This window comes from Saccopteryx bilineata, chromosome 4 (genome assembly GCF_036850765.1).
Source record: "Saccopteryx bilineata isolate mSacBil1 chromosome 4, mSacBil1_pri_phased_curated, whole genome shotgun sequence".
In the NCBI taxonomy this organism is placed as follows: domain Eukaryota; kingdom Metazoa; phylum Chordata; class Mammalia; order Chiroptera; family Emballonuridae; genus Saccopteryx; species Saccopteryx bilineata.
Window position 1 is genome coordinate 160,002,847 of NC_089493.1, and position 26,699 is coordinate 160,029,545.

The 26,699-nt window shown below is 40.6% G+C and overlaps 1 protein-coding gene and 1 pseudogene across 1 annotated transcript in view; both read left to right on the plus strand.

Moving 5' to 3' along the window:
• The first annotated feature begins 304 nt into the window (after positions 1–304).
• Positions 305–26,699, plus strand: part of CATSPER3 (cation channel sperm associated 3) — a 36,199-nt gene continuing 9,804 nt past the window's right edge. Inside the window, exons 1-2 of the mRNA XM_066272510.1 lie at positions 305–452; positions 16,577–16,816. Coding sequence (XP_066128607.1) covers positions 366–452; positions 16,577–16,816 — 327 coding nt within the window. The 5' untranslated portion in view covers positions 305–365. The remainder of the gene's footprint in view (positions 453–16,576; positions 16,817–26,699) is intronic.
• On the plus strand, positions 7,967–8,145 carry LOC136336792 (U2 spliceosomal RNA; annotated as a pseudogene).

The window sequence follows — 26,699 nt, forward strand, 5'->3', positions numbered from 1 at the left end:
TCAGAAATTTTTCAAATGAGTAAATAAAGATGATGCTTTGTTTTGGTTGAGGAGTGGTAACCATTCTGTTGCAGAGGTCTAGAGAGAAAGAACTGAAACACTGAATGAGGAGAAAACACTCAATGATCATTATAGATATTTCAGTGGTCATTCAGTCAGTATTTCATTTCAATTTAAAAATGTATATAAACATACAGAATTGGGAAAGCATACTCTAGTTCCTATAAAAAAGTATGCATCATTTGGCGATCTAGCTCTGTTGTGAGATAATCATACCTCTTATTCAACTTTTTGACAGGAGGAAAGATACTGAATTTCAGGCATTTGTGAAGAGAGTCACAGAGAGTTCTCTGTTCAAGATAATTATGATTATGACCATCTCACTGAATGCTTTTTTGTTTGCCTTGTTTACTGATTATAACATAAAATACAAGTTGTACAGACTTCATGAGGTAAGCAGACAGAGTAGATCTATTTTTTTTCTGTTTCACCTGTTTAATTCTCAAAATGTTATATAATTTTAAGGCCTTTTGTTCAAGAAAAGTTTCTGTAGAAAAATTCTAGGGACTTTAAAATAATCTTTATAAAAATGTCTCCATTGAGAGAGAGAGAAGAAGGGAGAGAGAGGAGGTTGGGGGGAAAGAGAAAAAAAGAGAAAGAAGCATCAATTTGTTCTACTTAGTTCCATTTAGTTGTGTACTCATTGGTTGTTTCTCATTTCTGTCCTGACCAGGGATCAAACCCATAACTTTGGTATGCTGGGACTACACTCCACCCACTGAGCCACCTGACTAGGACCTAAGAGCTTTAAAAATACACTCTAAAATATGGGAATATGGTGGCAGCAGTGACATGATTTTTTAATTTCCCTGAATCCCCTTTAAAAAAAAAGGTAGAGCAACCAAATAACAAAACCAAAAATTCACGAGCAGCATTTGCATCAAAACTAGTTAACAAGGTACCTTTACTAAGATCCACAACTGTGTAGTATTAGCCTTGGTGGGAGAGGAAGCAGTAAGAGACAAGCAACTTGTCACATACAGGGAATCCTCAGTAACAGTCTCAATGACTGAGTTCTCAGAAATTCTAGGGACAGAAGGCAGTGAAATAACATGTTAAATGTTGAAAGAAAAACATTAACAATTAAGAATTTTATATTCAGAGAAACTGTACTTTAAAAGTGAAGGAAAAGTCAAGATATTCCTAAATAAACAAAAGCTTAGGGAGTTTTCTGCTAGTAGATCTGCTCTACAAGAGTTCTAAAGGTAGTTCTTTAGGTAGAAACGAAACTAGACAGTAACTTAAGCCATACGAGGAAATAAAGAACACTGATAAAAGTAACTACATAGGTAAATATAAAAGCTGGCATTGTATTTTTGGTTTGTAACTCTTTTTTTCCTACATGGTTTAAAATATAAATGCATAAAACTAGTCACAGATTGTTAATGGGCAAACAATCATAAAGATGTATTTTGTGACAACAGAAACAAAGGTGGGGATGGAGTTGTATAGGAACAGTGTTGTTATATACTATTGAAGCTAAGGTTGTATTAGTTAAAAAATATTGTCATAAATTTAAGAGGTTAATTGTAATCCCAAAGGTAACCACCAAGAAAACAAAAATATACAGAAAATAACAAATGACAACAGGATGAAAATGTTTCACTACAGTAAAATAAAATTAAAAAGTCAAACACAAAAGAAATCCATAATGGAAGAACTGAGGAACAAAAAAGATGTGACATATATAAAACAAATACCAAAATAGCAGGAAAATTTTCTTATCAGTAATCACCTCAAATGCAAATGAATTAAAGTATGCAACTAAGACAGAATGGATCATCAAAAAATCCACATAGTCTTAGAGATTCATTTGAGATCCAAAGATAAAATATGTTAAAAGTGAAAGAATGAAAATTATCTCATGCAAATAGAAATAAAAAAAGAGCAGGGTTGGTTATATCAACATCAGACAAAATTCACATTAAGGCAAAAACTTACAAGAGGCAATGAAGGACATTGTATATTGAAGAGGGCCAATTCATCAAGAAGATAAGAGTTTTTCTCAAGTACATATAGGACATTCTTCAGAATAGACCATGTTAGGCTACAAAACAAGTCTCAATAAATAAAAGATATTAAAATCATAAAAGGCTATTTTCTCTGACAATGGAATGAAACTAAAAATAACAATAGGAACCCTGGAAAAAATTTGTCATATATGGAAATTAAACAACACGTTCTTAACTAAAAATCTAAAAAAAAAAAAAAAAATCCCACCACAAAACAAAACCACACTCTTAAATAACCAATTGGTTAAAGAAGATTTGACAAGGGAGATTAGTAAATACTTTTAAGGCCCTGGTTAGTTGGCTCAGAACTTTGGCCTGGCATGTGGAGGTCCCTGGTTAGATTCCCAGTCCAGGCACACAGGATAAGCGACCATCTGCTTACTCACTCCTCCCCCATTTCTCTCTCTCTCCCTTCTATAGCCATGGCTCAAGTGGTTTGAGTAAGTTGGCCCTGGGCACTGAGGATGGCTCCATGGCCTCTGCCTCAGGTACCTCAGGTGCTAAAATGGCTCCATATCTGAACAATGGAGCAACGGCTCCAGATGGGCAGAGCATCACCCCCTAGTGGGCTTGCCGGGTGGATCCCGGTCGGGGCACATGTGGGAGCCTGTCTCTGCCTCCCCGCCTCTCGCTTAATAAAAGAAAAGAAAATACTTTAAGTGAAAATGAAAACAACATAATAAAACGTACAGGATGCAGCAGAAGCAGTGCTCTGAGGAAATTTATACCTTTAAGTGCATGCATAGAAAAGAAAGAAGATCTCAAATAAATAACCTAACTTTACACCTTAAGAAACTAGAAAAAGAAGAGCAAACTAAACCCAAAGCTACCCAAAAGAAGGAAGTAAAAAGATTAAAGTGAGATAAACAAAAATAGGGAATAGAGGAACAATTGAGAAAAATCAAAATTTTGTTCTTTGGAAGGATCAACAAAATTGACAAGCCTTTACTTAGATTGACAAAGAAAAATAAAAGATTCAATTTCTAAAAACAGAAATGAAAGTTGGGACATTACTACTGACCATATAGAAATAAAAAGGGTTATAGTTGAATACTATGAGCAATTATGCCAACAAATTAGATAACCTAGATGAAATAAACCAACAACCAAACTGACTCAAGAAGAAATAGAAAACAATACTGGAATAGAGCTATAACAAGTAAAAAGACTAAGTTAAAAATTAAAACCTCCCAAAAAGAAATGCCCAGGACCAGATTGCTTCACTAGTTAATTCTACTTTGCATTTAAAGAATGAACACCATCCTTCTCAAACTTATTCAAAATATAGAAGAGGCAGGAATACGTTAGAACTCATTTCATCAGGCTAGCATACCCTAACATCGAAGACAAAGACATTTAAAATAAAAAAAAAAACAAAACAAAAAACTACAGGCAAATATCCCTTCTGAACATAAATGCAAAAATCCTCATTGAGATACTAACCAACTGAATCCAACAGCACGAGCAAGTAGGATTTGTCCCAGAATGCAAGGTTCATGGTAAAAAAAATCAATGTAATACACCAATAGGATGAAAAGGAAAATCCACTGTTGAGGCTGAAAAAAATCCAACATACTTTGAACCAAAGATACAAATAGGTTGAAAGTGAAAGAGTGAAAAGATATTCCATGCAAATAGAAACACCCCACCCCCACCAAAAAAAAAGCTTTGTTGGCTATACTAAACAAACTAACAAACTAGAACTAGAAGGGAGCTTATTTAGACTGGTAATGGATATTTATGAAAAAATCCACAGCTAATATTATATTCCATGGTGAAAGACTGAAAGCTTTTCTAAGATCAAAAACAAGACAACAATCCCTGCTTTTACTATTATTCAGCACTGTACTGGAAGTTCTAACCAGAGCAGTTAGGTAAGGACAAGAAAAAAAGGTATCTGAATAGCAATGGAAGAGCTGAAATTATCTTTGCAGATGACTTGACCTTATATATAGAAAATTCTGAAGAATACACAAAGACACACAACTATTAGAGCTTTTCAACAAAGTCAGCAATGTTGTGGGATACAAGACCAACAACAAAAATCAGTTGTATTTCTGTACACTAATAACGAACAATCTGAAAAGGAAATTAAGAAATTTCCATTTACAATACCATCCAAAATAATAACATAAGTTTATCCAAGGAGATGAAAGATGTGTAGAATGAAAGTTATAAAATGTTGCTGAAAAATTAAATAAGACCTAGATAAATGGGAAGATCCCTATATCCATGGATTAGAAGACAAGATTTAAAGCTTTCCAAAATGAACTACAAATTCAATGCAATCCCTATCACAATTTTAACAGCCTTTTTTGAAAAAAAAAAAAATCCGAAATTGAAAAGCAGGTTCTCAAATTCATATGGATGTGTCAGGGGCCCTAAGTGACCAAAACAATATGGAAAATGAAGAACGAAGTTAGAGGACTTGCACTTTCTGATTTCAAAATTTACTACGAAAGGCCTGACATGTGGTGGTGCAGTGAATAAAGCGTTGACCTGGAATGCTGAGGTTGCGGGTTCAAAACCCTGGGCTTGCCTGGTCAAGGCACATATGGGAGTTAATGTTTCCTGCTCCTCCTCCCTATCTCTCTCTCTCTCTCTCTCCTCTAAAAGGAATTTAACCCCCCCCCCCCCAAAAACGACTTACTATGAAAGATAAAGTTATCAAAACAGTGTGGTACGGACAAAAAGATAGACATAGACCCATGGGATAGAATTGAGATTCTAGACATAATTTCAACTACCTATGGCTAATTGATTTTTTACAAGATTGCCAAGATCATTCAGTGGGAAGAAGAATAGTCTGTTCATCAAATGGTGCTGAGACAACTTGGTATACACATACAAAAGAGTAAAGTTGGACCCCTATCTCACACCATATAAAAAATTAACGCAAAATGGATCAGCATCCTAAATTTAAAGCTAGAACTCTTTTTTTTTTTTTTTTTGTATTTTTCCGAAGCTGGAAACGGGGAGAGACAGTCAGACTCCCGCATGCGCCCGACAGGGATCCACCCGGCACGCCCACCGGGGGGTGACGCTCTGCCCACCAGGGCCACTCTAGCACCTGGGGCAGAGGCCAAGGAGTCATCCCCAGCGCCCGGGCCATCTTTGCTCCAATGGAGCCTCGCTGCCGGAGGGGAAGAGAGAGACAGAGAGGAAGGAGAGGGGGAGGGGTGGAGAAGCAGATGGGAGCTTCTCCTGTGTGTCCTGGCCGGGAATCGAACCCGGGACCCCTTGCACGCCAGGCCGACGCTCCACCACTGAGCCAACCGGCCAGGGCCTTAAAGCCAGAACTCTTAAAAAAAAGCATAGAGGCCTGGCCTGTGTTGGTGCAGTGGCTAAAGTGTTGATCTGGAATGCTGAGGTTGCTGGTTCAAAAACCCTGGGCTTGTCCAGTCCATGCACATATGACAGGCAATCAGTGAACAACTCAAGTGAAGCAACTATGAGTTGATACTTCTTGCTCCACCATCCCTCTCTCCTCTCTCTGTAAAATCAATGAGTAAAATCTTAAAAAAAAAAAAAAAGAAAAAGAAAAGAAAACATAGGGGTAAATATTCATGACCTTGGATTTGGCAGTGAATTTTGACACCAAGAGCACAGGTAACAAAAGAAAGAAATGGATAATTAAAAACATTTGCGAATCTAAGGATATTATTAAGAGAGTATAAAGGTAACCTGCAGAATGGATGAAAATACTTGCAAATCATATATCATATGGGGTTAATATCCAGAATATTGAATGAACTTCCACAATTCAACAATCTAAACAACCCTAATTTTAAAAAATGGGCAAAGGACTTGAATAGGCATTTCTCCGAAGAAGATACAGAACTAACCAATAAGCACATGAAAATATGTTCAACATAACTAGGCATTAGAATAGGAAATGCAAATCAAAATCACAGTGAGATACAACTTTATGCCCATTAGGACAGCTAGTATATAGAAAAAGGAAAGTACATGTTTGTGAGGTTATGGAGAAATTAGGACCCTGTGCATTTCTTTATTTTTCTTCTTCTTCTTTTTTTTTTTTTTTTACAGAGACAGAGTTAGAGAGAGGGATAGACAGGGACAGACAGACAGGAATGGAGAGATGAGAAGCATCAATCATTAGTTTTTCATTGTGACATCTTAGTTGTTCATTGATTGCTTTCTCATACGTGCCTTGACCGCGAACCTTCAGCAGACTGAGTGACCCCTTGCTCAAGCCAGCGACCTTGGGTCCAAGCTGGTGAGCTTTTTGCTCAAACCAGATGAGCCCACGCTCAAGCTGGCGACCTTGGGGTCTTGAACCTGGGTCCTTGGCATCCCAGTCCGACACTCTATCCACTGTGCCACTGCCTGGTCAGGCAGACCTTGTGCATTTCTAGTAGAAATATAAAATGTTTCAGCCAGTATAAAAAACAGTTTGTCAGTTCCTCAAAAAATTAAAACATAGAATTACCATTTGACCCAGCAATTCCATTTCTAAGGTGTATACCCAAAAGAATTGAAAATAGGGAGTTGAACAGATACTTGTGCACCAATGCTTACAGCACCATTATTCACAGTAGCCAAAAGGTAGAAGCAACCCAGGTGTTCATGTGTTGCATGGATAAAGGAAATGTGGTACACAAATGGAATAATATTCAGCCCTAAAAGGAATGAGATTGTGCTACATGCTACAATGTAGATGAATCTTGAAAACATGTTAAAAGAAATAAACCAGATCCAATAGGGCAAATATTGTATGGTTCTATTTATTGCATATATGAAGTACCTAAAATAGGCAAATTTATACAGACAGAAAGTAGAATAGGGTTTACTGCTATGAGGGGTGGGGAGATAAACAGTATTGTTTATTGGGTACAGAATTTCTGTTGGCGGTGATAAAATAGTTCTGGAAATGGGTCATGGTGATGGTTGCACAGTATTGTAAAAGTACTTAATCTCAGTGAATTAATTATACAACTAAAATGGTTAAAAATATAAATTTCATGGTATGTATATTTTACTGCAAAGATAAATACTCAAAACTAATTCTTCACACACTGAATTCTATAGTTTAAAAAGATGAATTTTATGGTACATAAATTATATCTCAATTTTAAAAAATGAATGAACTGACCTGTTGGAAAGTAGTAATGAAATAAAATAAAATTTAAAAAAAAGAAAAAGGAGAGAAAAGTAGAAGGGAAAAAGAAGGAAAGTTGGTAAACGGAAATAATGAAGATAAGAACAAATATGAATGAAATAGAAATCAAAGACTCAATAGAAAGTATCAATAAAGCTGAAAGTCAGGTCTTAGAAAAATAATTAAAATAATTTACTAGCCCTGGCCAGGTAGCTTAGTTGGTTAGAGCATCGTCCTAATGGGCCATGGTGCGTGTTCGAACTGTCAGGGCATATCCAATGAATGCACAACTAGGTGGAACAACAAATCGATGCTTTTCTCTCTCTCTGAAAAAAGAAAAGCCTGACCTGTGGTGATGCAGTGGATAAAGTGTAGACCTGGAACTCTGAGGTCATTGATTCGAAACCCCAGGCTTGCTTGGTCAAGGCACATATGGGAATTGATGCTTCCTGCTCCTCCTGCTTCTCTCTCTCTCTCTCTCTCTCTCTCTCAAAATGAATAAAATCTAAAAAAATCAATAAAAAATATTTAAATAACTTTCTTCATAAGACAAGCAAGCTAAATGGAAGCCCTGAAACATGTTAGGGATTATAAAAGGAAATTACAGATATAGTTGATAACAGAAATCTAATACTTTTATGCCAGTAAATTTGAAAACCTAGCTGAAATAAGACAATTTTCTAGAAAAAAAGATATAAAACCGACTCAATTAAGAAGCAAATTTTCAATAATCTTATCTGTTCATGTATGTCCTTTAATGTCTAAAAGTGTAATTGCTTCTCAGCCTTTTGGCTAAGATCAAGTGTAGTATCTGTTCTTATTAGTTTAAAGTGTTGAGTTAGTAGGGTGTTGTTTTTTTTTTTTTTAATTTTTATTAAATGAGAGGCAGGGAGGCAGACAGATAGGCTCCTGCTTGCGCTCAGACTGGGATCCACCCAGCAAGCCCCCTACTAGGTGATGCTCTGCACATTTGGGGCTGCTGCTCTGTTGGCTTGGCAACCAAGCTACTTTAGTGCCTGAAGCAAGGCTATGGAGCCATCTTCAGTGCCTGGGGCCAACTTGCTTAAACCATTCGAGGAGCCATGGCTGCAGGAGGAGAAGAGAGAGACAGAGATGGGAGAAGGGTAGAGAAGCAGATAGTCGCTTCTGCTGTGTGCCCTGACTGGGAATCAAACCTGGGACATCCATACACCAGGCCTATGCTCTACCCCTGAGCCAACCAGCCAGGGCCTGAATTAGTAGTTAAAAATTTTCATCTCCCAAAACTAATGTGGACTAGATGGGTGTATATCCATGAAAGGTGTAGTTCCAGACCTATAGAACACTTTAAGTAATTAAATAAATAAGATATCTGCCCTGCCCACAGACAATTTATTCTGTGAACCTTCATGCCAAAACTAGACAAGGACAGTGTGGAGGAAAATTACACCTGATGTTATGAACTTGGACACAAAAATTTCAAACAGAATATTAGGAAACTGAATTTTAAAAATATCAAAAAGATAACAGACCATTACCAAGTAGGGTTTTTTCCCTCAGGAATGCAAATATTAGAAAAATCTATACATTTTATTAACCAGCTTAAAACATTAAAGGAGAAAATAACTTGATAAGATTATTTCAAGAGATGCAGAATATTCTTCATGAATAAAAACTTAGGAAACTAAAAGAACAACAAACTGGGGATAGAAAGGATTTATTTGTAACCTGATTAAGGGTAACTATGAAAAACCTATATCAGAATTTACATTCAGTGGTGAACTTTAGCAATATTTCCTTTAAAGGTGTATTTCAGTTATTGATAAAATTTGTGTTGGTGTCCTAGCCAATGTATAATACATAAAAAGAAAGAGAAAGAAAGAAAGAGAAAAAAGAAAGAGCATTAAGAATTAGAAAGTTTAAAAAAACCTCATTATTCACAAGTGATATTTCTGCATAGAAATTCCAAGAGAATCTGAAAATATTAATTAATAAAGTTAATACTAATTAATAAGGTTAATAAGTCCAGCAAGTTTGTTGGATATATGATTAATAAACAAAATTAAATATATTTAATATAACCACAATAAAAAAATGATGCACCTCTAATAAAGTTTAAAAAGTACTTAAAGGCAAAGCTAATAAAAGATTTGTGTGATCTTTAAAGAGGAAAAAAATACATAAAGGTTGTTAAAGAAGGCAAGGAAATGAGAATGTATATCAGATCATGAATGGAAAGGTTCAGTTTCTTAAAGATACAGTTTCCCCAAATTAATCAATAAAATCAGTGCAATTCCAATAAGAAGCCTGCAGGATTTTGTGTTGACAAACGTGCTAAAATTCAGATAAAAGATTGAAAGACAAAGAAAAAATCAAGATGACCTTGAAAGGTAAAAGGAGAAAAGGCTTAACTTACTAAAGATAAGATTTTTAAAAATAAAGCTTTAGTAACTAAGGCAGGGTAATGATACATGAATAGACAAATGGACCAGTGGACCAGGAGAGAGTGCTCAGAAACAGACCCTGGCTTGTCTGGAAACCTAGTACCTGACAGATGGCACTGCAGATGAACAATGCAAGAATAAGGTGGTACTTTTCATTAAGTGGTACTAGAATGATTGATTGTACATATGGAGGAAAAATACAATTGAATCCCCACCTCACTGCATACATGGCTGGATTAAAGCCCTAACTTGAAAAATGCAACTTTAAAATGCCCAGAAGAACATATAGAATATTTATGTGACCTCAGGAGGAAAGATAATTTTAAGATACAAAATTTATAAACCATGAAGAAAAAGTTTGGTTAATTGGCGCAGTGGATAGAGCACCAACTTAGGATGCTGAGGTCCCAGGTCCAAAATTCCAAGATCGCTGGCTTGAGTGCAGGATCATCTGGCTTGAGCACAGGCTCATGAGCATGGGGGTCACTGGCTTGAGTGCAAGATCATTGAGATGATCCCATGGTCGCTGGCTTGAGCCCAAAAGTCGCTGGTTGTAGCAAGAGGTCACTGGCTCCACTTGAGCCCCCTGGTCAAGGCACATATAAGAAGCAATCAATGAACAACTAAAGTGACACAGCTATGAGTTGATACATCTTCTCATCTCTTTCCCTTCCCCTCCTTGCTTAAAAAAAACTTTTTTAGACTTATCTTCATCTGGCCCTGGCCAGTGGCTCAGTGGATAGAGCGCCAGCCTGGTGTATAGACATCCTGGGTTCAATTCCCTGTCGGGGCACACAGGAGAAGCGACCATCAGCTTCTACCCCCTTTTCTCTCCTTCTTCCCCTCCCACAGCCAGTGGCTTGATTGATTCAAACATGGCCCTGGACACTGAGAATAGCTCTGTTGGAGTATATCGGCCTCAGGCAGTAAAAATAGCTCGGCACTCAAGCCTTGGCCACAGATGGGGTTGCCGAGTGGATCCTGGTCAGGGCACATGCTGGAGTCTGTGTCCTATTTCCCCTCCTCTCACCTAAACAAACAAATGAACAAACAAAAAAACTTCTATTCATCAAAAGATCATTAAAGAGGTGAAAAGTCAGTGTAGGTGATATATTATATATATATATATATATAATATAATATAATATATATATATATATATAACACACCTTTAACAGGTAAAGGGTTAGGATTCAAAATGTATGAAATACTGATTGTAAGAAATTTATCTTACAATCAGTAAGAAAAAGGCCAAATAATCCAGTAGAAAATGTGACAAAAGGTTAGAAATAGGTAGTTTACAATTTAAAAATAAAAAGATGTCCAACTTCATGATTATTAGAGAATTGACAAAGTAAAACAATCAGATACTATTTCATATTTATCAGGTCTGACAAAAATTAAGAAGTTTTGCAGTAGGAAGAGTTGGTAAGGACGTCAAACAAGAGGAACATTGCTAATATGAAAGAAAATGGGTAGAATAGATTCAGAAAACAAATTGGCATCATTTAATGAAGTTGAAGATGCTTATATCCTACAACCTAGTAATTCCACTTCTAGGTATATAACAGAGAGAAACTTTATATACATATACAATAAAATATACAAGAATTGCTCAATTTTTTTGTACTATTGTACTGTTTGCAATAGTAAAAATTTTACAAACTAAATATCATTCATTGGGACCTGGATAAATAAATGGTAGTATTTTCATTTTCTTTTTCTTTTTTTTACAGAGAGAGAGAGTCAGAGAGAGGGATAGACAGATAGGAACGAAGAGATGAGAAGCATCAATCATCAGTTTTTCGTTGCAACACCTTGGTTGTTCATTGATTGCTTTCTCACATGTGCCTTAACTGTGGGCCTTCAGCAGACCGAGTAACCCCTTGCTTGAGCCAGCGACCTTGGGTCCAAGCTGGTGAGCTTTTTGCTCAAGCCAGATGAGCCCACGCTCAAGCTGGCAACCTCGGGGTCTCGAACCTGGGTCCTCTGCATCCCAGTCCGACGCTCTATCCACTGCGCCACCGCCTGGTCAGGCAAATGGTAGTATTTTCATAAATGGAATTGTTAAATAGTAGTGAATCAGTAAACCAGATTTACACATATCTATCAACATGGATGAATCTCATAAACATAGTTTTAAATTTTAAAAAGTTTCTGAAGACTAGTGTATATGCTATTTATATAATGCATAAAATACAAAACAATACCACATATACTGTTCACAAAAATTAGGGGATATTTTATTGCTTCATATTCATTTTGAAATATTCCCTAATTTTTTTGAGCAGTGCCACGGACCAGCGTGGCTAGTAATTGTCCAGGGCCTGAGTGAGGACGGTGCCGAATGAAGAAATAAACTCAGAGAGAAAAAAAGATGGGATAGGGAGGTCTCTTTGCAAGACTAAGATAGCTTGTAAAAACAGGAATCCCCCCCCCCACCATGCATAAGTGAAATCAACATCAGAACAAACGGAAGGTGAGAAGAAGGACAGGTAAATTGCGTCTAGCAACTTAAGCAAGTGAAGTGGGGGGATGGGATAAGCATAAATACTCAGCTTCATAGCCAATATGGAGGTGTAGGGGAAGACCTTAGCCTTTGGCTAAGCCTTAAACTGCGAGGCTTTGCCAGCTTGCAGTCTTCCACAGAGCAGTATAGTTTTGGGGCTACAGTGGTACCTTGAGATATGAGCAGACCAACATACAATTTTTAAAAATTATTTATTTATTTATTTATATATTTAAGATACAAGCTGCAACTCGATCTGTATTTTTGTTCGAGATCTGAGCGAAATTCCGAGATACGAGTCGTGATTCGGGAAGCTGCTGCTAGTTGGCGCGTTGGCGCACGGGTCCAGTATTGGCAGTTTGATGTTAGTTGACTGACTTACAAGCTTGGTTACGGAACGAATTAAATTCATATCTCAAGGTACCACTGTATACATATGGTAAAGTATAAAATGCACAAACATAGTTCAGGTTTTTTGTTTTGTTTTGTTTTGTTTTTGTATTTTTCTGAAGCTGGAAACGGGGGGGGGGGGGGAGAGACAGTCAGACAGACTCCCGCATGTGCCCGACCGGGATCCACCTGGCACGCCCACCAGGGGGCGACGCTCTGCCCACCAGGGGGCAACGCTCTGCTCCTCCGGGGCGTCGCTCTGTTGTGACCAGGGCCACTCTAGCGCCTGGGCAGAGGCCAAGGAGCCATCCCCAGCGCCTGGGCCATCTTTGCTCCAATGGAGCCTCTGCTGCGGGAGGGGAAGAGAGAGACAGAGAGGAAGGAGAGGGGGAGGGGTGGAGAAGCAGATGGGCTCTTCTCCTGTGTGCCCTGGCTGGGAATCTAACCCGGGACTTCTGTACGCCAGGCTGACGCTCTACCACTGAGCCAACCGGCCAGGGCCATAGTTCAGATTTACAACAGAACTACCTTTATGGAAAGGGAAGGGAATTTGAACAATGAAAGGTCCATAAGAGACTGCTGATAATGGTAATACTTTCTTTTTTAAAAGGTATTTTTGAAAAGTTTTTTTAAGTGTTTATTTTATTGATTTTTTTTTTTTTTTTTTGAGAAGCAGAGAGAGAGACAGGAACATCGATCTGTTTCTGTATGTGCCCTGACCAGGAATTGAAACGGCAACCTCTGAACTTTGGGACGATGCTCTAACCAACCGAGCTATCTGGCCAGGGCCCACACTTTATTTCTTACGCTGGGTGGTGGTATATCGTTGTTCACTGTATTATTCTTTATACATTTTTGTGTATTTTAAATGTTACATAATGTTTTTTAGTTTTTTGGGGTTTTTTTTCGCATTTTTCTGAAGCTGGAAACGGGGAGAGACAGTCAGACAGACTCCCGCATGCGCCCGACCGGGATCCACCCGGCATGCCCACCAGGGGCGACGCTCTGCCCACCAGGGGGCGATGCTCTGCCCATCCTGGGCGTCGCCATGTTGCGACCAGAGCCACTCTAGCGCCTGAGGCAGAGGCCACAGAGCCATCCCCAGTGCCCGGGCCATCTTTGCTCCAACGGAGCCTTGGCTGCAGGAGGGGAAGAGAGAGACAGAGAGGAAAGCGCGGCAGAGGGGTGGAGAAGCAAATGGGTGCTTCTCCTATGTGCCCTGGCCGGGAATCGAACCCGGGTCCTCCGCACGCTAGGCCGACGCTCTACCGCTGAGCCAACCGGCCAGGGCACATAATGTTTTTTAAAAGTAAATGGTTGCACCTGACCTGTGGTGGTGTAGTGGATAAAGTTGTCGACCTGGAATGCTGAGGTCATTGATTTGAAACCCCAGGCTTGCCTGGTCAGGGCACGTATGAGAAGCAATAACTGCGAGTTGATGCTTCCCACTCCTCCTTCACCCCCCTTTCTCTCTCTCTCCTCTCTCTAAAATTAATAAATGAACCTTAAAAAAAAAAAAGGTAAACAGTTGCAATGTGGAGACCACAGATAGAAGTGTACAGGACAGCCCTGGCTGAATGTCTTGGTTAGTTAGAGCATTGCCCTGAAGCATGGAGGTTGCTGGTTTGATCCCTGGTCAGGGCAAATGTAGGAACAGATTAGTGTTTCTGTTTCTCAGTCACTCTTTCACCCTTCCTCTTTCTAAAAAAAAAAAAAAAAAAAAAAAAGGTTTACAGAACAGATAAAAACACCAGCTACTTTGCCTGACTGATAATGGTGCAGTGTATAAAGTATTGACCTGGGATACTGAAGTTGCAGCTCACTGTCCCGTGGCTAGAGCATGAGCTCATCTGGCTTGAGTGCAGGGTCTCTGTCTTGAGCATGGATCATTGATGTAATCCCATGGTTGCTGGCTTGAGCCCAAGGTAGCTGGCTTGAGCAGGGGGTCACTGGCTCAGCTTGAGCTCTCCGGTCAAGGCACATATAAGAAGCAATCAGTGAACAACTAAAGTGCCACAACTATCAGGTGATGCTTCTCATTTCTCTTTCTTCCCATCTCTCTCTGTCTCTCTGTCTCTCTCTTTCACACAAAACAAAACACTAACCACCCTACTGTTATCCAAATGGATAGTTGTGGCTACAGTTACAATTTCCAGCGACAGCCTCTGACATATATATAAAAGGTGTATATCTCAGAAATATTTCTATTTCCATCCAGAAACTCACTCCAGCCCCCTTTCAACCCAACCCAAACTCATCTGAGTTAAAGGTATCACCCAGCTTCTTGGAGATAGGGGAGTCTTCCTTGCCTACTCTCTTCCCTGTGCAGCCTTGAGTTCACTGCAAAGTCCCTTCATTGCCGCCTACAAAATACATGCAGAATCTGCCCTCTTCTCCTCAACTCCACACTATCCCCTGGTCAAATCTAACCAAACCTCATCTCATGCCTGCATGACCGCTAGAAAAAATTCTAATACCCATTGCCTTCTCCTTAACCCGCCTCGCAGTCGCCATGCTTGCCAGCTCCTCCACAGTCTCTTTTCCACTGAGATCTCTTAAAAATATAAATCAGAACATATCACTTCCTTGCTCAAAATCCTCCAAGGCTGAGATTAAAATTCAGAGCCCCCACCAGCCTGCAATGCCCTTCCTCCATGGCCTGCACCTCCTGCCCTGCTCCCCTTTGTATTCTAGCCATGCTGACATTGCTGTCCCTTTGCCACCTTCTTTGGCTTAGGGTTCTCATGCTTGCCATTGGGAAGCATTCTCCCAGTTTTTGTTATGGCTCCATTCCTGGCTTCAGTGGGGCCTCCACTCACCACCTTTTCTTTCTTTTTTTTTTTTTTTTGTATTTTTCTGAAGCTGGAAACGGGAGAGATAGTCAGACAGACTCCTGCATACGCCCGACCGGGATCCACCCGGCACGCCCACTAGGGGCGACGCTCTGCCCACCAGGGGGCGATGCTCTGCCCCTCTGGGGCGTCGCTCTGCCCCGACCAGAGCCACTCTAGCGCCTGGGGCAGAGGCCAAGGAGCCATCCCCAGTGCCCGGGCCATCTTTGCTCCAATGGAGCCTTGGCTGCGGGAGGGGAAGAGAGAGACAGAGAGGAAGAAGCAAATGGGCGCTTCTCCTATGTGCCCTGGCCGGGAATTGAACCCGGGTCCCCCGCACGCCAGGCCGACGCTCTACCGCTGAGCCAACCAGCCAGGACCTCACCACCTTTTCTAAAAATAGTTGCCTCATCTGCCCCTCTCCCACCTGACCAGTTCCTCTATCCCCTTTGGCTATTTCATTTTCCTTCCTATCTGCTGTAATATTATGTATGAATTTGTTTAAGCATTTAGTTGTTTCCCCTACTAGGCTGTAAGCTTCCTGGAGGCTGGACATTTTCTGTCTTACTCATTGTTGCATTTCCCAGCACCCAAAGTGGTGCTTGCTTGATACACAATCAATGCTCAACCAGAGCATCTTCCATGATGAATGCGTTGATGACAAAGAAAAGTTTAAGTGACTTAAATAGTGCCTTTTGGTTAAAACAAAGCCACTGGAGTTGTAGATGCATAAGAATTTGAATAAGATTATTTCATAAAGTATAAACATGAAAAAAAAAGCAAAATATTCTTTAGAAACAGATTAGTTAACATGTTTAAGTATGTGTAATTAAGAGGGTAAATGTAAATAGATGAATATTTCATCTATATATAGAATTTTGAATATTCAGGTTGGCCAGAAGACTCTTGGGATCTTGTCTCTGGGAAGCCTCACATTCACATTCCTTGTCATGTTTAGTTGCCTTATACTGGAGCCTATCTAATCATTCAGCCTGTTGGTCAGTCAGTCATTCCCAAACACCCTGGGTTAAACCTAGCCCCAGGCCATGGGTAGGGAAGACACAAGAGCAGAACGGAATCAGGCACATTGTGTGTGGACTGTATGCCGGCATATGGGTGACTTAGGAGCCCCCCCCCCCCCCCCAGCCAGCACACACCTGATTGGGTGGCCTATGTGGAGAGAGGGCCAGGACTATAGTCTGACCCTCCAAGCCTTGCCACCCCTGCAGGTCACGGATATCTTCTTTATGGCCATGTATAGCGCTGAGTTCTACCTGAAGCTCTACGTGGACCCCATCAACTACTGGACAGATGGCTACAACCTGCTAGATTTGATGATCATCATCATTCTCTCCATCCCCTACATTTTCAGCAAGATTCTGGGCAAGCATTATTCCTTCAGCCACATTACTTATGGCTTGCAGTCCCTGCGCATCCTCAAGCTTATCCGCTATAGCCGTGGCATCCGGGTGAGTAACTTGGGGGCACCGTGGTTCTGGGAGTGCAGGTGACATGGTGATGAAATAAGACTTGTACTACTTGCCTCCAGTTACTGAGTCTTACTGTGTGGCAGATTGAGCTTCACTGATATTGTCTCATTTGATCTTAAAACAATTGTAGGAAAGGTATTGGCTCCATTTTACAGATGAAGAAATTGAGGCCCAAGGTTACTCAACAGTTAGATGCCAGAGCTGAGATATGAAAGTTGTGTCTGACTCTAGAGGCCATCTGAACATCTCCTTTCTCCCATACTGCAAAGTGTGCCATCTCATTATGGCACAGATTCTTCAAACGACCGGTCTGGGGGGCTCCAGCTTTCTGGTGGCCTGGGTCACTCACTGCTTTCCAACAGCTAAAAATCTGCTGCTTTAGAGGGCAACAATCTCATGACTTCGTTCAGGCAGCTCAGCTCTGGAAATGCTGCTCCCACTGAGAAGTCATGGGGTGAGCAGCGTTTCCTTAGCTCACAGGTTTCAAAGCAAACCTCAGAGCATTCAGCCTGGACAAAGGATGTTTATTTACCCTGGCTCTGCACCCGGTGTCCAGGCTTCTCCGGTAAGGGGCCGGTTTGGACCTATTTGACCAGTTAGGGTGTGTCAGCGTGTTCAGCTGAGAGGTTCCTGCTGGCTTAGCCTGGGTGTCTGTCTAGGGCTGAGGCCTGACACTCAGGGCACCCCTCTCCTAGGTGGAGAAGATAAGGAAAACATTAACTCCTCCTGCCACAGAGCCCCATTTATTCATTTCTTGCTCTCATGTAGTCACAAACATGTGTCCCCTCCCACCCTTCGACCCAAACAACATGCTCTGGCCCTCCTCCTCCTCCTAGTGGTGAGGCTTTTGGAAAGAGGAGTCTACACTCTGAGTTCCCACTTCCTTATCTGTCTTTATGCCCTGACTTCTTCCATCCACTCCAAAGTAACTAGTTTCTCTGAGGTTGCCAACAACCTCCTTGTCACCAAGTCCACTGGCTGTTTCCCTTGGCATCCTTGTCACTACCTTCTTTCGGTTTTCATCCAGCCTCTTGGGCATGACTTCTCGGGTATATGTTTCCTTTGCCTGGCTCATAATTTTTTTTCTCAGGACTGTGTCCTGAGTTCTCTTCTCTGCATATTTTGGGGCAATCGTTTCCACTTTTCAGGAGTCTACCAGCCCACGCCTCTCTCTTTGACCTTCATACCCAGCTGCCTCTGGACATCTTGCATGCTCCTCAAACTCAACGTGTCTAAACTGGAAGTCGTATCTAAACTGGAAGTCATCACTAAACAACCACCACTCTCAAATCCCCAAACCCTGTTCCTCCTCCTGTATTTTGTATTTTGCTGAAAGGCAACCCCCCAACCCTATTGAACTTCCAAGTAATAGATTTGAGTGTTAGCTTTGACCACTCTTTGAAAGTCCTGTTGCATGGCCTCCTAAATAGCTATTGACTATCTGCTTCTTTTCATCCCCATAGTCATCATCTTTTCTCAATCACCTTCTACCTTCTCCTACATTCCCTCAGTGGCTTCCCACACTACTGAGAGTTTTAGAATAGAAATGTCCCTTCCTGACTGGTGGTGATGCAGTGGATAGAGCATTGGCCTGGGACACTGAGGTCCCAGGTTCGAAACTCCAAGGTCATTAGCTTGAATGTGGGCTCATCTGGCTTGAGCACAGGTTCACCAGCTTGAGTGTGGAGTCACTGGCTTGCGTGGAAGATCATTAACATGATCCCAAGGTCACTGGCTTGAGCAAGGGGTCACTGGCTTGCTTGAGCCTCTCAGGGCATGTATGAGAAGCAATCAGTGGACAACTAAAATGCTATAACTATGAATTGATGCTTCTCATCTCTCTCCTTTCCTGTCTCTCTCAAGAAAAAAAGAAATGTTCCAGCAGCAGAAATCTCTAAAGTGTACATCAAATCATGACACCTTCCCTTTTTTTAAATTGTTTTTTATTTGTTGTTGTTGTTTTTTAGAAAGTGACAGAGTGAGAGAAGGGAGAGAGATGAGAAGCATCAACTCATAGTTACAGCACTTTAGTTGTTCATTGATTGCTTCTCATATGTGCCTTGTCCAAGGGGCTCCAGCTGAGCCAGTGACTCCTTGTTCAAGCTAGCAACTATGGGATCATGTCGATGATCCTGTGCTTAAGCTGACAACCCCACACTGAAGCTGGGAGCCTGCACTCAAGCCAGTGACCTCGGGGTTTTAAACCTGGGACCTCAGCGTCCTAGGCCAATGCTCTATTCACTGGACCACCATCAGTCAGGCCCTTTTATTTTTAAAATTTTTATTAATTTTAATTTATTGTATTTACATGGATTCAAGTGTCCCACCAAATATAACTCCCTCACCCACCACTCCTGTGTCCCCCTTTATACCCTACTTGCCCCCCCCACCACTCAATACCCTCTCCCCTTCCCTCTAGGACAGGGGTCCCCAAACTACGGCCCGTGGGCCACATGCGGCCCCCTGACGCCATTTATCCGGACCCCGCTGCACTTCCGGAAGGGGCACCTCTTTCATTGGTGGTCAGTGAGAGGAGCACATATCACTTGTTACGGCTAGCAGTGACAGATATGGAACTGGATATTGACCATCTCATTAGCCAAAAGCAGGCCCATAGTTCCCATTGAAATACTGGTCAGTTTGTTGATTTAAATTTACTTGTTCTTTATTTTAAATATTGTATTTGTTCCTGTTTTTTTTTTTAACTTTAAAATAAGATATGTGCAGTGTGCATAGGTATTTGTTCATAGTTTTTTTTTATAGTCTGGCCCTCCAATGGTCTGAGGGACAGTGAACTGGCCCCCTGTGTAAAAAATTTGGGGACCCCTGCTGCTGTCCTGTTATCTATATCTATGTGTTATGTATATATAATTTCACAAATCCCTTTACCTTCTCTGATCCCATCCCCTCACCCCCCTTCCCTCTGAACTATGTCCCTCTGCTCCCTGTGATCCCACCTCTGCCTCTATTCCGTTCCTCAGTTCACTTTGTTCATTAGATTCAACATATCAATATAAGTGAGATCATATGATATTTGTCTTTCTCTGCCTGGCTTATTTCACTTAGCATAATAGTGAAGGTAAGATCCACGCTGTCATAAAAGGTAAGATTTCCTTTTTCACGGCTTCATAGTATTCCATAGTATATATGTACCACAGCTTTTTAATCCACTCGTCCTCTGACTAACACTTGGACTGTTTCCAGATCTTGACTATTGTAAACAATGCTGCCATAAACATGGGGGTGCATATTTCTTTTGAATCAGTGATTTGGTGTTCTTAGGATATATTCCTAAAAGTGGGATAGCTGGGTCAAAAGGCAGTTCCATTTTTAATTTTTTGAGGAAACCCCATACACTTCTCCACAGTGGCTACACAAGTCTGAATTTCTACCAGCAGTGCAGGAGGGTTTCCTTTTCTCCACACCCTCACCAGCACTTATTGTGTGTTGTTTTGTTGATGAGCGCCATTCTGACAGGTGTGAGGTGGTATCTCATTGTGGTTTTAATTTGCATTTCTCTAACGATTAGTGATGTTGAACATTTTTTCATATGCCTATTGGCCATCTGTATGTCCTCTTTGGAGAAGTGTCTGTTCAGTTCTTTTTCCCATTTTTTTTTTGTATTTTTCTGAAGCTGGAAACGGGGAGAGACAGTCAGACAGACTCCCGCATGCGCCCGACCGGGATCCACCCGGCACACCCACCAGGGGTGACGCTCTGCCCACCAGGGGGCGATGCTCTGCCCCTCTGGGGCGTCACTCTGCCACGACCAGAGCCACTCTAGCGCCTGGGGCAGAGGCCAAGGAGCCATCCCCAGTGCCTGGGCCATCTTTGCTCCAATGGAGCCTTGGCTGCGGGAGGGGAAGAGAGAGACAGAGAGGAAGGAGAGGGAGAGGGGTGGAGAAGCAAATGGGTGCTTCTCCTATGTGCCCTGGCCGGGAATCGAACCCAGGTCCCCCGCATGCCAGGCCGACGCTCTACCGCTGAGCCAACCGGCTAGGGCTCTTTTTCCCATTTTTTAATTGGATTGTTTACCTTCCTGTTGTTGAGTTTTACAAGTTTTTTATAAATTTTTGTTATTAACCCCTTATCAGGCATATTGGCAAATATGTCCTCCCATTGTGTGGGTTGTCTTTTTATTTTGTTCATATTGTGTTTTGTTGTGCAAAAGCTTTTTAGTTTGATGTAGTCCCATTTGTTGATCTTGTCCTTTATTTCACTTGCCCGTGAAGATAAATCAGCAAAGATATTGCTACGAGAGATGTTGGAGAGTTTACTTCCTATGTTTTCTTCCAAGATGTTTATGGTTTCATGACTTATATTTAAGTCTTTTATCCATTTTGAGTTTATTTTTGTGAGTTGTGTAACTTGGTGGTCTAGTTTCATTTTTTTGCTTTTACCTGTCCAATTTTCCCAACACCATTTGTTAAAGAGACTATCTTTACTCCATTGTATGCTCTTACCTCCTTTGTCAAATATTAATTGTCCATAAAGGTGTGGGTTTATTTCTGGGTTCTCTGTTCTGTTTGATTGATCTATATGCATGTTCTTGTGCCAGTACCAAGCTGTTTTGAGTACAATGGCCTTGTAGTATAACTTGATATCAGGAAGTGTGATACCACCAACTCTATTTTTCTTTTTCAAGATTGCTGAGGCTATTCATGTTCTTTTTGGTTCCATATAGTTTTGGAATATGTATTCTATATTTTTGAAGAATGTCATTGGTATTTTAATAGGAATTGCATTGAATTTATTTATAGATTGCTTTGGGTAATATAGACACTTTATGATGTTTATTCTTCCTAACCATGAGCATGGTATATGCTTCCACTTGTTTGTATCCTCCTTGATTTCTTTTATCAATGTTTTATAATTCTCCGAGTACAAGTCTTTAACCTCCTTCGTTAAATTTACTCCTAGGTACTTTATTTTTATTTTTTGTTTCAGTAGTGAAGGGGATTGTTTCCTTAATTTCTTTTTCAGAAAGTTCATTGTCAGTGTATAAAAATGCCACTGATTTCTGAATATTAATTTTATATCTTGCTACCTTGCTGAATTCATTTATTAGGTCTAGTAGTTTTTTGACTGAAACTTTAGGTTTTCTATGTATAGTATCATGTCATCAGCAAATAATGATAGTTTTACTTTTTTCCAACTTGAATGCCTTTTATTTCTTCTTCTTGTCTGATCCCTATGGCCAGGACTTCCAGAGCTACATTGGATAAGAGTGGTAAAAGGAGGCACCCCTGCGTTGTTCCTGATCTTAAGGGGTTGCTTTTGATTTTTTCCCACTGAGTATGATGTTGGCTGTAGGTTTATTGTAGATGGCCTTTATCATGTTGAGGTATGTCCCCTGTATTCGCACTTTGCTGAGAGTTTTGATCATAAATGTGTGCTGGATTTTATTAAATGCTTTTTCTGCATCTATTGATATTATCATGTGATTTTTATTCTTCCTTTTGTTTATGTGATGAATCACATTGATTGATTTGTGAATATTGTACCAGCTTTGCTTTTCCAGAGTAAAACCCACTTGATGTATGATGTATGATTTTTTTTATGTATTGCTGGATTCGGTTTGCTAATATTTTGTTGAGAATTTTAGCATCTAGGTTCATCAGGGATATTGGCCTATAGTTTTCTTTCTGTGTAGTGTCATTACTAGGTTTTAAAATGAGGATTATGCTTGCCTCATACAGGGAGTTTGGAAATCTTCCCTCTTCTTGAATTTTTTGAAATAGCTTGAGAAGGGTAAGTGTTAGTTCTTCTTTGAATATTTGGTAAAAATCACCTGTGAAGCCATCTGGTCCGGTACTTTTGTTTGTTTGGAGTTTTTTGATAACTGTTTCTATTTGTTGTTATTGGCCTGTTTAGGTTTTCTCATTCTTCCAGATTGATTTTTGAAAGATTATATGTTTCAAGGAATTTATCCATTTTACCTAGGTTGTCCAGTTTTTTTGGCATACAGATCTTCATAGTATTTTCTTATAATCCTTTGTATTTCTGTGGTGACAGTTGTTACTTCTCCACTTTCACTTTTAATTTTATTTATTTGAGTCCTCTCTCTTTTTTTCTTGGTGAGTCTGGTTAAAGGTTCATCAATCTTATTTACCTTTTCAAAGAACCAGCTCTTGGTTTTATTGATCTTCTGTATTGTTTTTTTTAGCTTCTATGTCATTTATTTCCACTCTGATCTTTATTATTTCCTTCCTTCTACTTCCTCTGGGCTTTTTTTGTTGTTCTTTTTCTAGTTTTTTTAAATGCAGGGTTGTTTATTTGAGCTTTTTCTTGCTGCTTAACGTATGCTTGCAATGATATGAACTTCCCTCTCAGGACTGCTTTTGCTGTGTCCCATAGATTTTGAGTTGTTGTATGTTCATTTTCATTTATTTCAAGGAAATTTTTTATTTCTCCCTTGATCTCATTATTAACCCATTTGTTATTTAATAACATGCTATTTAGCCTCCAAGTGAATATTTTTCAGTTTTTCTATTGTAGTTGATTTCTAATTTCATGCCATTGTGATCAGAGAAGATGTTTGATATGATTTCAATCTTTTTAAATTTATTGAGACTCGTTTTGTGTCCTAACGTGGTCTATCCTAGAGAATGTACCATGAGCACTTGGAAAGAATGTATATTCTGCTGCTTTGGGATGAAAGGTTCTAAAGATATCTATTAAATCCAGTTGATCTAGTGCAGTCATAGTCAACCTGGTCCCTACTGCCCACTAGTGTGCATGCCAGCTTTCATGGTGAGCAACCAAAGTATAAATAAAAAGATAGATTTAACTATAGTAAGTTTTTTTTATAAAGATTTATTCTGCCAAACTTAGCAAAAATTTGACATTAAGTATATACTTGGTAAGTAATTATTATTATATGCTTTAACTTGCTGTAATTCTGCTTTATAAATTTTATAAAGTAAAGTTACTTCCCTACTTTATAAAACACCATTACTGTGGCACCAGTGGGCGGTTAGAAAATTTTACTACTAACAGAGATACAAAATTGGGCGGTAGGTATAAAAAGGTTGACTACCCCTGATCTAGTGTGTCATTTAAGGCCACTGTTTCTTTGTTAATTTTCTATCTGGAGGATCTATCCCAGGGGTCCCCAAACTACGGCCCGCGGGCCACATGCGGCCCCCTGAGGCCATTTATCCGGCCCCCGCGCACTTCTGGAAGGGGCATCTCTTTCATTGGTGGTCAGTGAGAGGAGCATAGTTCCCATTGAAATATTGGTCAGTTTGTTGATTTAAATTTATTTGTTCTTTATTTTAAATATTGTATTTGTTTCCCGTTTTGTTTTTTTACTTTAAAATAAGATATGTGCAGTGTGCATAGGAATTTGTCCATAGTTTTTTTTATAGTCTGGCCCTCCAACGGTCTGAGGGACAGTGAACTGGCCCCCTGTGTAAAAAGTTTGGGGACCCCTGATCTATCCCTTGATGTTAGTGGGGTATTAAAGTCCCCTCCTATTATTGCTGTTCATCTCGCCCTTTATGTCCATCAAGAAATTTTTATATTTAGGTGCTCCTATATTAGGTGCTTAGATATTTACAATGGTTATATTCTCCTGTTGGATTGCTCCCTTTATCATTATGTAGTGACCTTCTTTATCCCTTACTGTAGCCTTTGTTTTAAAGTCTGTTTTGTCAGATATAAGTATTGCTACCTCGGCTTATTTTCATTTCCATTTGCATGAAATATTTTTTTCCATCTCTTCACTTTCAGTCTATGTGTATCTTTTGTTTTGAGGTGGGTCTCTTTTAGACAGCATATGTACGGGTCCTGTTTTCTTATCCACACAGCTACCCTATGTCTTTTGATTGGAGCATTTAGTCTGTTTACATTTAAGGTTATTATTGATATATAGTTGTTTATTGTCATTTTATTCTTTAAATCTACATTTCTCTTTTTCTAGATTTTATTTTCCTTTGCTCTGTTTACAACAGGCCCCTTAATATTTCTTGCAATATTGGTTTGGTTGTAATGAATTCCTTGAGGTTTTTTTTGGGGGGGTCTGGGAAGCTTTTTATTTCTCCTTCAATTTTAAATAATAGCCTTGCTGGATAAGAAGTCTTGGTTGTAGGTTCTTGTTTTGCATCTCTCTGAATATTTCTTGCCAATCCCTTCTGGCCTCAGGTGTTTCTGTTGAGAAGTTGGGTGTCATTCTTATGAGGGCTCCTCTGTAGGTGATTAACTGCTTTTCTCTTGCAGCTTTTAGTATTCTTTCTTTGTCTCTTAACTTTGGTATTTTAAATATGATGTGTCTTGGTGTAGGCCACCTTGGGTTCCTCTTTAATGGAACTCTCTGTGCTTCTTGCGAGTCCAGTGGGTATGTCCTCTGAGATCCAGAGATGTGGTCTGCCTGCCAGCCCACTGCCCATGGGCCCCTGCTGCTGGCCCACCTGCCCTCTGGCAAGTACATAGCAGTGCGGGGGCAGGTGTAGCTCAGGCCTCAGCACTCAAAACCTGTGTCCTAACTTTAAAAAAATTTTATTGATTGACTTGACAGAGAGAGAGAGATAAAAAAACATCATTTGTTCCACTTATTTATGCTTTCATTAGTTGATTTTTTTTCCTGAAGTGAGAAGCGGGAAGGCAGACAAACTCCCACATACACCTGACTGGTATCCACCTGGCATGCCCACCAGGGGGCAATGCTCTGCCCATTTGGGGTATTGCTCCGTTGCAACCAGAGCCATTCTAGTGCCTGAGGTGGAGCCCATGCAGCCATCCTCAGCACCCAGGACTTTATTCCAATGGAGCCTTGGCTGCAGGAGAGGAAGAGAGAGATAGAGAGAAGGGACAGGGTGGAAGTTTGGAGAAGCAGATGGGCGCCTATTCTATGTGCCCTGGCCAGGAATCGAACCAGGGACTTCCACACCCCAGGCTGATGCTTTACTGTTGAGCCAACTGGCCAGGGCAGTTGATTCTTTTTTAATTGAATTTATTGGGGTGACAATGGTTAGTAAAATTATGTAGATTTTCACTTCTATAACATATCATCTGTATATGGTATTGTGTGTTCACACCCCAAGTCAAGTCTCCTTCCATCACTTTTATTCTCTTCTATCCCTTCCACCCTTCTTCCTTTCCCTCTTGTAATCACCATACTGTGTCTCTGAGGGTTTTTTTGTTGTTGTTGTTGTTTTGTTTGGGGATTGAACTAGCAACCATGATGACACTCTAACCATCTGTGCTACCTTGCCAAGGCCATACACTTCCTTTTGAGACCTGAGCCTGGTTCCCCTTGTTTGTAGGCCTAGAAGTAGCAAGGGCAGTGTCAGAGGTGCTGGGCATTGCAGTCAATGCCATGTAGGTTCAAGAGTAAGGCAGGTGGTCAGGAGAGAAAACCGGAGGTTCTGGGAGGTAAGTGCCAGATGGTGGACGCTTCAGAGTGAGGGACTGACAGACAATGGAAAGCACAGCCTGATCTTTCCAGATGTTGGGCTCCACGGGAGGAGAGTTCTAAAGTGGCATAAGGATCACTGGAGGTGAAGAAGTCAAGGGCCAAGGAGCCTGGGGAATGGTGGGTATTCCATAGAGGTATTGAAGGCTACCAGGGTGACACAGGCTGGGCTGTAGCCAGCAGTACAGACCCTGTGACACTAGCTAGGGGGGGGAAGCTGGAAGGCATGTCCATGGAGGCGGAGGCCCCAAAGGGAGGGCAGGGGGAGGCCTGCTGAGTCAGGTCTGTAGGGGGGAGCCAGCCTCCCTTGAGAGGGCTGCAGAGGAGTGCTGTCCTTGGGTAAGAGAAGACTTTCAGGGGAGGTCAGGAAAGGGCTCACTACGGAATGAAGGTGCCAGAGACCTCCAAGTCACATGAGAAAGGAGGTGATGATGGTGAGCTGAGGGA